We start from the raw sequence: 13,155 nt of genomic DNA, 5'->3' as shown, positions 1-13,155 counted from the left end.
TGCTCCAAGATGCCTGGTGGAAGTCACAGACTGTCCCTCTATCCTTCAATTTTTGGAATTCTTCAGGAGTGAGAACAGCCTGGGTTGTCAACAGAGGGCTGTTCAGAGAGACGAGGCAGGAGAGTGAAAGAAGGCTGGCTATTGTTCGGGCTGTGGTGTAGGCTGCAAGAATGCCTTGGGAATGCAGGCCCGCATGTCAGGCAGAAAGAGAGAGGGCTTTGTGTGAGAACACTGAGGCCGAGTGTCAATCATGGGAATAACCACTACTACCTCGTGGTTTTTATCTTGCCCTTGTTATGACATAGGGATCGGTGTCAGTATCCTGGGACGTGCTGGTGTCTGACCCAGGTACTGCATGCAGGAGAACTGACCTGCCATGGCGTGGGGAAAAGCCTTGGAAGCATCCCCCCTTTCCTGTGTGCTCTGCTTTGTGCCTCTCTGACACAGCCTGGAGCATCCTTGATTGCACACAAGCTCCCCTCTTGGCTTTGGTTTTCCCCAAAACAGGAATCCCCCCTTTCCTGTGTGCTCTGCTTTGTGCCTCTCTGACACAGCATGGAGCATCCTTGATTGCACACAAGCTCCCCTCTTGGCTTTGGTTTTCCCCCAAACAGGAATCCCCCCTTTCCTGTGTGCTCTGCTTTGTGCCTCTCTGACACAGCATGGAGCATCCTTGAATGCACACAAGCTCCCCTCTTGGCTTTGGTTTTCCCCAAAACAGGAATCCCCCCTTTCCTGTGTGCTCTGCTTTGTGCCTCTCTGACACGGCCTGGAGCATCCTTGGCGAGCAGGTTGCACTCAAGCTCCCCTCTTGGCTTTGGTTGTCCCCAAAACAGGAACACCTTTCTCGTTCCCCAGAAGAATGTGCGTGATTTGGAGCGTTCATAGCTAGAGAAGGAAAACAGTGGGTAGCAGAAAGGAAAAGCTCCACGTTCATGCAAATGTAAAAGCCATGCTTGATCTGACAATGGTGCACATTGTGTCTGGGTGCAGTGATGTCAGAGCACTGTTATGAAATTCCTCAAAATCCTGAGCGAAACAGAGGCAGCGTGCCCGAAAAGGGCGCATCTGTGATTAAAATAATTTTAGGCAAATTAATGCTTGAAGCAGAGGCTTGCTGGGCTGGCAATAACATACCTGTTGTGACCTGAGTCAGAGCTGAAGTCTCCCTCCTCACGGGTTGGTGCTGCCTCGTGGTGCTTGAGGCGGACCCAGCTTTGAGCTAACACTGCTTTGCTTGCCAGCAGCGGGAGGAGATCCCACACTGATAAAATCCTCCTCCCTGCCAGAGCCTGGGCTAGGATTTTGGGAGCCTACACCTTGCAGGGATCATAATAGATCAGTTTCAGTGGAGTTATTCAGGGCCAAGAGGAGCAAATTTGCTCAGGCACCCAGAAGTGAGAGCTGCCATGTGAGTATGCAGGAGGGAGGTTCTGGTCCTAACCACAAAATCAAAGAGGACTTCCCCAAAAAGTTAAAAGAGTATTGAGAACATGGATTTTGGGATAAACCATGTTACTTCATCATCCTCCATCACCGTTTATTTGCTATAGTGAATGGCCATATAAAAATCCCTGTTTGTTTAAATCAGTGTAGCTCTTGTCAGTTCAATTAGGGCTGTGCTGATTTGTCCCAGCTGAAGATTTATTTCTTCACCTCAGGTTCCTTCTTCGCTTTTATGGCAACTGTAGCTGTATAGTGCTTAATAACAGCGCCTTATTATGTTAGAGTTTTCCATGATTCATATAAGTACACATAACCACTTGTACTTAGGGCTTAAATGCTGTGCCGAAAATCATCTCGATCGTAGAAGCAAATTTTATTTATGCATTAAAATACTGTTTGTTTGGCCCAAACTGGCAATTCCCAACGTTTGCCAGAACACAGAAGCCTACAGGATGGATGTACCATTGGGAATGGCCAGTAACTGGGGAAAGCCATGCATTGCTTCATACAATCTTAAAGTACGTTTTGCAGACTAACCCATGAAAAATATTCAGTTTCATTTGAGAGGGCAAAAACCTTTTGAGAAAAATTTTACATCTGTTTTATTTTGGTTACAAAAATAATAATTTCCCCCCCCCCCCATTAAAACACAATTCAGAACACATTTTAATACTAAATCCTACAAATCTCACTGAAGAAAACGTTGTTACAATTCCTTGGGGAAGAGGGAAGAGTTGTTTCCTTTGCATTTGTCTTATGCTGTGAGGAAAACTTCTCCTAAAAGTGATAATTTAGTCAAAAGTATTTTCAAAAGAGAAGCTATTTGACTGAGATAGTGGCCAGTTCTTGGGTGAGATTTTTTAGCAGTGCACAAAGCAAACACTCCAGCTGGGGTTCCAAACTCCAACTACCAAACCTCTCTGATGACTAACGCTTCCTGGCTGTGCTTCGTGCTGGCTTGGAAAGAACAAGACTTTTTGTCTAAGCCTGTACCAAAGTCATGTAAAAGGCTGTGAAAAAGGTTGTTCTGGTCCATCCACAAGCATCTGTCTTTTGCACATGCTTGTGTTGTTTTTGCTCGTGGCTTTTGGGGAGAGCTAATCTAATGTTTAATTAAACCATTGAGCTTTACTCCAGCCATACCTTTTTTTTCCTTTTTTCCCCCTAGCTGGCTGTTTTTTCGTTGCAGTAATGTGCTGCAGTCCCAAAAAAAAGAATGAATAACGCTTCCTATCCTGAGCATAGAGTGGTGTGATGGTGCATGCTGTCACTGGGCATGGAGGGAAACCATCCATCCTCCTCCACTCTGGCCCATGTGATGGGGAGCTGGGTTCCCCCCTTGCCCTGAGTCAGGCAGTGACAAGAGTCAGTCAATTAAAATTGATGTGATAACACCCACACCTCCAAAACACTGTGCAGGCCATTTGTGTGTGTTTAGCAAGTCCTGGGACCCTCAAATGAAACCCACAGAACAAACCTAACAGCTGAAAGTAGAGGCAGCACTGAGCACATCTGATTTTCCTGTGGGAATCCGGGCCCACCAACCCATAGACTCAAAGTGTCCTGTAAACACCTCAGGAAATAAAGACCAAGGAAGAGCCACATGAAAACCCTCTCCTTGGTCAGAAGACATTCTGCCTTCCCATTCCTGCTCCCTCCCTTCCATCAGACAATGACCTTTCATGGAGCTTAATCCCTGCTAGCACCCACCCTCGTGCCTCGTTCCTCCCTCGCTCTTCATTAAGCTCCACATCAAGTATTTCCAGTCGCCTCTGAGTGGAAATGTCACACTCCCAACTGCACTGCCAGCAGTGCTCCCAGTCCTTTCCTCTGCTGGCCTCAGCTGGGGCATGGTCCAGCTCCCCCCCCCCCAGTTACTTTTCCACACTGGAGAAAGGCTGGAACTGGCAGGAGGCTCCAGCAAGACCAGGAACACCCAGGGCCAGGAAGCGGAGGCTGGAAGGGCTGGGCTGGGTCGGAGTTTCCCCACCCCTAAATTGCTCTCAGTCGTGATGAAGTTCTCTCCCTCCTCCTTGCCACAGACTGCTCCCATGGATGCTCTCAAATCCAGAGTTATTACCCACTGGCCTGTGGGGAACTGCACTTGGTAAGGAGCTCTCCATCCAGAAGAGTTCAACTCCCCTATCATGGCCACATTTTCAGATGTGTGCAGCATTTTGCAGTTATTTGCCAGATCCGCTCTTGAAAAGTTTGGTTGCAGTAGCCAGAAAGACAAAAAACTTTATGGAAGGAGTAAGTGTAGGAAGAAGTTGTTCATAAAAGTACAGTTCCCAGGTGTGCTGCAAGATCCTGTGAAAAAGTCACTGACAATTAATGAAGCTTTTTAAAGCATCCCTATCAACTTCACATGGCTTTTTTTTCTTTATTTTACTCTGTCCCTTGTTTGGTGTTTGTGCTTTAAAAAGTGGTATCTGCATTTGAAGAGATGCAGCAGTGTGGTGTGTGCACATCTAACACAAAGAGGCTGCTCTAAAACAACTGCTCCGTTCTAAAACGTTGCTGGCAAATTGTTTTGAACATGGGAAAGAAACAAGAGTGTTGAGAGCTCTGGGTATTACTGAAATATTTAAATATTATGTAGGGTGATGCCTCTAATTCAACATTTGCTGTGGTAAACGCAGCAGAAATGGCTGTAGCAAAATGTTATTGCATATTCTGAGCCAGATTCTTGAGGTTTGTTTTATTTATATCACATGTGGCTGGGAGAAATAGTTCTAGGAAGGCTCAAACCATATATTTTCTTTCCGAGTTGCCAAAATATCTTAGAGAAATCAATTGCTGGGGACTCTTCTGTGTGGCTAAAGATTTATTTTTAACCTCTTGGTGTGCCAAAATCAGGAACAATTATTAATCTGTCCTGAAACTGCCAATACAACCTGCTAGCAACAGATGGTGTGAATGAAAAGCCAGAAGTGGCCATTTTTAATATTCAATAGATTAAAAAAACTTAGTTCTCTAATCTTTTCTAACCTCTTGTGACCGAGGGCCCACGGTATTGACTAAAAGACAATATCAATAGCCTTGATTTGAGCCTGAACCAGGCAGGGGACTGGATCTGGTGAGGCACTTTGTACCTCTGGGTGATGCTTTGTGTTCCCATCTCTGCTGGCCTTGCTGGCAGAGGAGCACTGAGGGCTCCCCTTGGGCAATTCAAAAGCCAGAGCACCCCTGCTGCAGGTGTGGCTGCTCTCCAGGGCTTCTTGTTTGGGTCTGAACTTGTGTGGTAGCTAAGAACAGCTCCTGTCAATGCCAGGGGGTGCAGGAGGATTACATTACCAGATATTATCTCAGACTTGCTGTATTTATACATCTCAATTACAAAATCAGGAAGTGTTGCCAGCCATCCTTTGGATACAGCTGGCACAAACACACACACAGACAGAGAGAGAGAAACAAAAATAATACCATACTGCGAGCCTGCTTGATTTTTTTGATTAGTTAAGGGTTGTGGAAATGTGATTCTTGCAGCCTGTGGTGACGCTGTGCTGCTGGGGAAAATGGGTTTTGTCCCGTGTGGTGCTGCTGGGGGAGGCAGGAGCACAGGATTCCAGAAAAGGGGATCCCAGCTCCAGGCTCGCTCACCTCACCCAGGAGAAAAGCTGTGGCTGAACCCCAGGCTGGGGATTGCTCATCATTTGCTGTGATTTCTCTGCACCCCTCTGTTATTTTGGGATAAACAAAGGCCAGGGGGACTCAAACCGCACCAGCAGAGCCTGTGTGAGGCAGTGCAGGTGAGAAGCAGGCTGGAGCTCCTGCAGGGACAATTCCCCAGGCCAGGGATCCTGAGCAAAAGCAGCAGGAGGACACACTCGGCGTGCTCCTCTCCGGGACGGCCAAAGCCTCCTGCAGACCGAGGGCTGCAATCCGAGAAGCCGCTCCTCTCTCTGTTTTTAATGCCTTTATTGATAGCTGTGTGCACAGACCCTGTGCCCCGGAGGGTCAGCAGCTCCTCAGCCTCAGAGCCCGGCTCCGGCCCCGGCCTCCCTGCTCGGCCCCTTCCCGCCTACGTGTCCCACACGGAAACCGCTGAGCACGGCCAGGCCGTCCCCTGGCGAGCGGGGATGTGGGAAAGCTCTTCCCGGGAGAGCTGCAGCCTTCCCAGGGCCCCGCCAGGGAGGAAAGGCCGATGCACCGGGGGAGAGCACTGGGAGGACACTGCGGCTTCCTGAGGAGGGCAAAACGAGCTCTCCCCGGGGGTTTCTCTGGGGCCTTCCGAACTGGAGGAGAGGCAGAAAGAGAAGGAAAGATGAGAAAACAGCCGGCTGGAGGCATGTCATTTGCTTAATTTGCTTAATTTGCATATTAGCATGCTGATGGCAGGTACTGCTGTGGGATGGAAGGTGCTGGGAAACACCAGGAAAGATAAACTTCAATATCAAGGGGTCTTGGGTGGGAAAATTTAGTGGGCCCAACACAGCGAGACAAACGCCTCAGAAACAAGGGCATAGCTAAGGATGCTATCCCTGAGGATTTCTGCTGGAAAGAGGCATGGCCTGGGAGGCCTAATGGTCTGAGCAGATATCAGCAAGGTATTTTTCATTTCTGCTTGTGGATATGGCACAGAATCCCTTCCCAGCTTTGGATACGTCCTGCGCCGAGACGCGAGAGCTGTCACTGGACTTGGAGTCTGTGTCCATTCACTTGTCTGAAAATGGGGTTATCAAGTGATTCTTCCAGTCTGTGATATTGTTTCACAAGAGAAAATATATAAAAATGCCATCCTGTGACAGCAAATTTGTGCCAGCTCTGAGACGTGTTCCTAAATGGTAATTTTATACCATCAGGCCCTGTTTTTTCTCATGATTGTGTTGAAAGTGTGTGTGTCCGTGGTTTCTAGGAGAATTTCTGCAGTATTAGCAGTGAATTAAGTCTGAATATCAGAATATATCACTCTGAACATGCCCACAAAGCATGGGTTTCCTCAATGTGAAAATGTTCTGCATCCTTGCAGAAACAGCTTCAGCACTTCTGTGAGTGGTACAGCCTGCAAAGCACAACCAGCACAACATCACCACAATTCAGAAAAACAAATGAGGCATCACAATATGAGATCTTTTTAGTAATGAAAATATTTTTTAAAATTTTATTTTCTTGGTGTGTGTGCATTATTGTTCTTATTCTTACTTCTCTCATGGCTGGTGGAAAACCTACAGCTGTTTAGCCTTATCACAGAAAATAGCCCAGATTTCTGCTGTGCCTCACTTGGAAACTCTCTTTGAGGTTGTTCTGTGTTGTTTGTTCTCAGAGAAGAGAGCTTTCCATTTGATATTCACATCAGCAGAAAATCCTGAACCAAATAAGCTCTTAGAGCTCAGGGGGAACATCTCCAAATTTTTCTGCTGTCTAGATAGACAAATCACACACTACAAAAACAGAGAAGAAGCCAGGGAACTGGAAATTATATCTTCAGGGATGTTTTTTTAAATCATTTTTCAATCCGCTTTTTGAATTTTTTCCTTTTTTTGGTTTTACTGTTTAAACAACAACAACAAAAATTTCCTTTTTCTTTTCTGTGTAGGGAACCATGAAAGATACAGATTATATGCTTGGAGTAGAAGGGAAGATCATCACTTCACAGAACTGACTCGTAAGTACCACCAGAATTCCTGACAACACATAAAATAAAGAAAAGCCTGCCATAACTCAACTTCCTTTTTTGAATGGGTGCCTGGTGCTGGAAGGTAGCATTGACAAAAAAGGCATCTAAGGACACTTAGCACCAGCCAGGTGATGTTCAGTGTCTTCCAAATGCAGAGCCAGAGATGCAGGGGGGTTTAGCATCCAAAAAAAGAAAGGTGAAGGGTTCACCTCAGTCCTAGGTGATATCTGAGAGCTGGTGTGGTTAAGGCATGCCCAGCACTGCTGCCAGCAGCTTGCAAACCATTTTCTTTTGAATTTTCCTGTCTGAAGGACGAGAGCTGGGATTAGTGTGAGTGCAGAGCGAGCCTCAGGCTCAGCCCTCATTCCTTTCATCATCAGACCAAATTGGGGATTTCTGCATACTGGGGAACAAACTCTGCCACACTCCAGCTCATGTAAATTCCTCTGCAGTTCTCTTGATCCAGGTGAGTGAGGACTCACAGCCATTGAGGATATTTTTCTGCATTTTTAATTCTGAGGTTTAATGGCTTTTTGCAACAAAATCACAGCAAACTGAGCCAATTTCGGCAATAACTGTAGTCTAAGACTGTGAAGTAAAGCCAGGAGCATTTATAAAAGTGCCCATGATAGAATCACCTTCATTTATATATTTATTTTATGTATTTATTTATTTATGTGTTTGTTTATTTAGTTGATCGGTTGTTTATTTTTAAATTTTCACCAGGCCTCTTGTCAGGCTTTCCAAAACTGGTGGCAAGGTGGCAGACAGGTGAGAAATAAGGAACTTTCAACCCAGAGATGATTTTCTCTTTATAGTTGATGAGAGTTTATTTTTAACAGGCTGCTATGAAAATGGAGAAAGCTGGGTTACTCTGGATTCACATCCCCTCATCCCCTCCAAAAAACCAGATATGTATATATGCATATCTAGATATAGAAGTAGTCTATATATGGATATACATGAAAAATATAAAAAAGAACATGAAAGAGATAAAAAAATAACAGTATGAAAGAAAAACTGTGTATATGACTGATTAGTTTAATGACCATTAGACTCCTGATGTCTTGGAGTATTCAGCTAATGCTAAATAACAATAAATCTGCTCTCTTTCTTTAGCACTTTAAAACAACTTTGTTCCTTTGAAAGCTACGGAATGTTTTTACTAGTCTGCCTTCAACAAGGTTTAGTGGCCATTTATGTAATGTGATTTACCCTCCATTAATTTGAACTTTTCTAGTAGATAAAAAAAAAAAACACCACAAAAAAGAGACTGCAAAATTCTGGCATTATCCTATTTCTCTCTCTGTTGAAACAAAGGAATCATTTCAATTCCAAATGCCGAGCTGGTAGAAATAATTTTAGCTGCAGGAGGTGAAACTAAAGATAGTGTTAAATCTGCATGTACAGAACACAAGTCTGCACACACAGACCCACCTCTGCATGTGCAGAATGAGTTGGTTCTTGCTCAGGTGAGCTTTTGCCAGTGTGAGCATGCAGGAACATCGGGTCAGTTGTTAAAATGCTGCACACACAGAACTCACAGATTCTATTTGATCTCATTTGTGAGTCTGAACACACAGAGACAAACACTTAAATCACGACATGGAGAAAAGATGCAAACTGCAACAATAAAATATCAATTTTTCCACCATTATTGAATTCTCACATGTCTAAGTTTTGGGTCTGCACATCTTTCTACACTAACGAAGCACTTGAATGGGAATTCATCTATGCGGAATGACATTTCCATTTCCCTTCATCAGTTTAGCCATTCTTTTTTATACCTTGACAACACAATAAAGTTGTGTTGATGTACAGAATATCTGTCACAGATTCTAGGCTAAATATGCTGTAAGGGTAGAATACAAAATTCTTTATTTATGTTTTTCACTTTTTGAGAAAACCTTTGTGTGCAACATGCAGCCCATTGCAGCTCCAAGTGTATCCACCCTACCAGAGTAAGTCTCATGTAGATTCCAATTTTCCATTGGGTGGAAAAGCACTGTGCTGCAGTTGAAACACTTCATTTTTAACAGCTAGGGAAATAACACAGTGGCTGGGTAATAAGTCCTATCACACAGGCACATCCCTGGAAAAATCCACTCTGTTTTTACTAGGAGACCCTCTGCCATCAATTTGCTGTCTGACCTAATTTCCTTCATTTTCCCTGCCAGTCAAGTGAGAATGCTGTCCTTTTTGGGATCATTGTTCATTTATTTCAGCAATATCTACTGTGATGAGTATTAATAAGCCTGTCTCCAAGTGACCAAAAGATGACTTCCTTAGTTTTTATCAGTGAAATATGGTCAGTCCTCCAAGAGTTTACTTCTCTGGCATACTCTCCACTTACCATAATGAGGAAGTACATCTCAAGAAATATATGGTTAGAAATAATGCTTTTATGTTTTCTATATTTTGTTATTTTTGCCTCAAATCACAGCTCGGTTCAGCGTGGTCTGACATGGTTGAAATACTGAAACCCCCGCTCCTCCAAAGCAGTGTTTATTATAGAAACCACAAACTTAGCCTAACCTAGAGCAGCTTTTCTAGCAGTGATATAATTACAGTAGTTATTGTTGCAATAAACCAGATGTTCCTGAGCTGGAATGAAAGCACTTCCCCCCCACATCACATTTGTTACGTTGCCTCTTTTCAAGTTTCACATCAGCTGTTCAGAAAGCGCTCTCTCCGCTGAGTGTCACTTACAGATTCTTGCTGGGTGAGTCTTTTAGGGTAGAAGAATGAAATGCTGGCCAGGCTCCGAATTTTCACTGCTCTCCTTAAAGCCTCCAACATGACAGTTTTCAGTGTCACTAATTCTTGCCCTGGTTTAAAGTTTTTTGGTTTGTTTTTTTTTTTTTTTGTCCTTTAAGACACTTGGCTGGAAAAAAAACAAACCAACACTTTGGAAAACCTACTTATTGAATGAGTACATTGTTCTGAGTGAAAGGGAGTGTTCCACTCCCTCAAAATCAATAGAGTTTGACACAGACTTCAGGGTAGCCACCATTTCAGTCACTATTTTGAGCAATTTAGTTATTAGGCAACATCTTTTGAACTGCTTTGTCAGCCGTGGTTGCAACTCCAGACCATGAACAACCATTCAACCTGAACCACGAATATCCAGCATTGCTCCAACATTACACGTCCTGTATTTTTAACAACGTGTTAGTCAACACATTTCTAATATTTCCCAGCCCAATCAAGTCCTAACTGCAGAAATGTGTTGCCAATAAAGAGCTGGAGTGTGTTTAAACTGCTGGGATCTTAGACATGAAAGTTGTTGTATATATTTCATGTGTGCAAGAAACCTATCTAGGAGCAACAACCACGGAGAGTCAAGAAGTCAGGAGATTGCTTTATTGCACTTACAGAGCCATATAATAATACAATAAAGAAACACAGACTAGGCTTGGGGTTTTGTTTACTCACTGGGAAGTTCTCATGAAAACACAGGAACGGTAAGAATTAATTATCTTATCAACTATCTGAGCAAGTCCTGGCAATCCTGGAAGGAACCTTTGTAATGCTCAGGTACACGTGCTGCTCTTTTTTTTCTGCTCACTCGTGGTAAACTATTAGTCAACCCATCCCCGTGGCAACTGCAATGTGACGAGGGAGGAATTCACCCCGTGGTCTGCTAAATTTACACTTTGTAAAAATGTAAATGTTCCTTATAGGAGGAATTTACATGGCTCTGAAACACAGTCCAACTTTTCACTGATGTGGTAGGGGATGCAGACGTTGCTGGCCTGGTTTTACAAAAATCTTTGAAAATGGGCCATAAAATAGCTGAGGAAACCCAAGAGGCACCCACACGTTTGGAAGCAGATTACAAGAGAGCCCTGCTGCTCAGCCACAGTCGGCTCCCTGCTTTCAGAAGACGCGGAATCGATTTCACTTTTTTTTGCTCTCCTAAAGGGAAAGTGTCAAGGCTGAAATAAATAAATAAACAAGCAGGGCCCGTGTCCAGGGAACCTTGACGTCCCTTCCATCACCCAGGCCGGGAGGCCCCTGCGCTTCCTCCCCTGGCTGTGACATGCCCGGCAAATATTTCCACCACCCACACTTGATTCATTCTTCGCTCTCCTCACCCACTCATCATTACAGCTGTGCAAAGCATCCATTGCAAGCCCTGGAGCCACCCAAAACCTGCCTTTGCCACCTCACTCCGTGCTTCACACCCAGAGGGCACTGGTTGCACTTTGGGGTGGGTGAACTTTTTGAGACAATGGACCCCCAGTTTCATGCAAATCTGGTTAAGGGGAGTGGTTTGTGCATTGCACAGTTTGAAAATCACTGAGAGTTCCACATCACTTCACTGCCTCTGTCAATATTCATGGACACTGAAAAAGATGTGTGCACAGTACACTGCAAAAGGGAATAATAATAACAGTGGTCAGGTCCCAAATGAGCTCCGTGCATTGCAAACAATTCCTGGTCTGAAGGACCTGGGCAGGGGGGACAGGAGAAAAAAAAAGCTCTTTTTAACTCTTTAACACTTTATTGCTTCAAAGTGTAAGTCACTCATAAATTTTTTATGACATTCCTTTATTTAGCACATATGCATGCCACTGGTGGTTCAATTAGACAGGAACTCTGCAAGGAGTTGCTGTAATGATGCTCTCGGGCAGGAAGCAGAGGGAAACCCAGACTCCAAGATTCAGATGGAAAGTTAGATTCTTCTGTAGTCAAAATGAGAGATTTATTCAGTTGGTGGCAAAAGTTTGTGTCTGCAAAGTTTGGATTTGGGTGCTCACTGGGATTTTGGGAAGCCCAGTTGGCAAAATTAAGCAGTTAAAGGGAATCTAGGTTATGCCAACCCTACTGAGTGACATCTCGCTCTGTCACCTTTCAGAACTGTGTGGCAATCTGCTTTAAAGCCACTGGCAGAAATTTCAGATAAGGAAGGGTTTTTAAATAAAAACCAGTTTGAACGACAGGATTCAATATGGGAAGCTCTGTAGCTTCTTAGACAGGATCAAAGAAGCTAATTTCACATTCATTTTTAAAGGAAGCCCAGGCCACTCAAGACAGGAGTACCAAACATGTCACTTAACATCTTGTAACAACAAAAGAACTTCCTTGGTTTCTGTTTGCAGCCTGACATCTTTTTGTCTGCAAGAGAAAACTGCAGACAAAAATTGCTTCTGTGTCATGAGTGAGCCCATGCAGAAGATTGTAACCACCTCAGCAGATCCCAACTGTGGAACACTCCTCCCTGCTGACACCAAAATATTCATTTCACTGAGAGCCAGAGCTTTTAGTGTGTGGCCAATGTCGCTTTGTCCTGTGGTGCCTTCAGTTATTTGCTGAAATCCTGTGATGGGCCCGTTTATCAAAATGCCTTCAGGACAAGCAGAGAAAGGGTTTGGGAATTTGTATAAATCACAAAAAAAAAAAAGCTTGAAGTAGAGTTATATTGTATTTAAGGTCATGTTAAGAAAAGCAGGCGTGGGGTTCAGCTGAGCAGGAGATCCACAGTGTGAGCAAGCGTCTGAACCGGTCACCACGGTACTGGTGACCAGGCAGTCACTGGTGTGAGGCACTGCTGGCTCTCAGTTCTCCCAGACCTCTCAGAGAGCAGCTCACAGGTTCCTGTTTCTTCCCATTATCTCCACAGGGAATGGGAGTGACCAGCTCGGAGAGTATCTCGCTCTGCATGAGGCAAGGAGAGCTCCGTTCCCGGTGTCTGGAGAGTGCCACACACCCGGTGGAACGTGGTGGACGAGGAAGGCAGAGAGGACAAACATGCAGTGCTGTGGAGGTCAGTGCTTTATCCTGCTCTGCAGAAAGCAGAATTCCTGTCTCGGCCAAGAATTATCAGGTAAGAATAGTATGGAAAGTTTGGCATGGAAACGTTAAGAAATGACAGAATCAGCAGCGGTTCTCTTGAAGAAATAAGCCACAAAAAAACCCCCATGTGGGCAGCCCTGGCTTGCAACACCAGAACCCCAAAGTGCATTTGTAACAGCCCTTAGTCATCACCTTCACCATGTCCATTTGTCCTGGCTTGGAGAGGTGCTGAACATCCTCATCCCACATCAGCATCAACACCTTGAGGGCTGATACCCAGGGGCAGATAA

The 13,155-nt window shown here is 44.6% G+C and overlaps 1 protein-coding gene across 3 annotated transcripts in view; it reads left to right on the top strand.

Moving 5' to 3' along the window:
• CCND1 (cyclin D1) overlaps positions 1 to 13,155 on the top strand; it is a 156,523-nt gene that overhangs the window by 82,941 nt on the left and 60,427 nt on the right. Inside the window, exons 2-3 of one of the 3 annotated variants that reach the window (XM_063397535.1) lie at positions 6,986 to 7,054; positions 12,693 to 12,896. In XM_063397535.1, the coding sequence (XP_063253605.1) occupies positions 12,696 to 12,896 (201 nt within the window). In that variant the 5' untranslated portion in view covers positions 6,986 to 7,054; positions 12,693 to 12,695. Of the gene's footprint in view, positions 1 to 6,985; positions 7,055 to 12,692; positions 12,897 to 13,155 lie in introns of those variants that run through there. The other 2 variants (XM_063397537.1, XM_063397538.1) reach the window with 2 other exon arrangements.

Source organism: Prinia subflava, chromosome 5 (genome assembly GCF_021018805.1).
Source record: "Prinia subflava isolate CZ2003 ecotype Zambia chromosome 5, Cam_Psub_1.2, whole genome shotgun sequence".
Lineage (NCBI taxonomy): Eukaryota > Metazoa > Chordata > Aves > Passeriformes > Cisticolidae > Prinia > Prinia subflava.
This window is presented reverse-complemented; position numbering and strand designations above follow the sequence as displayed.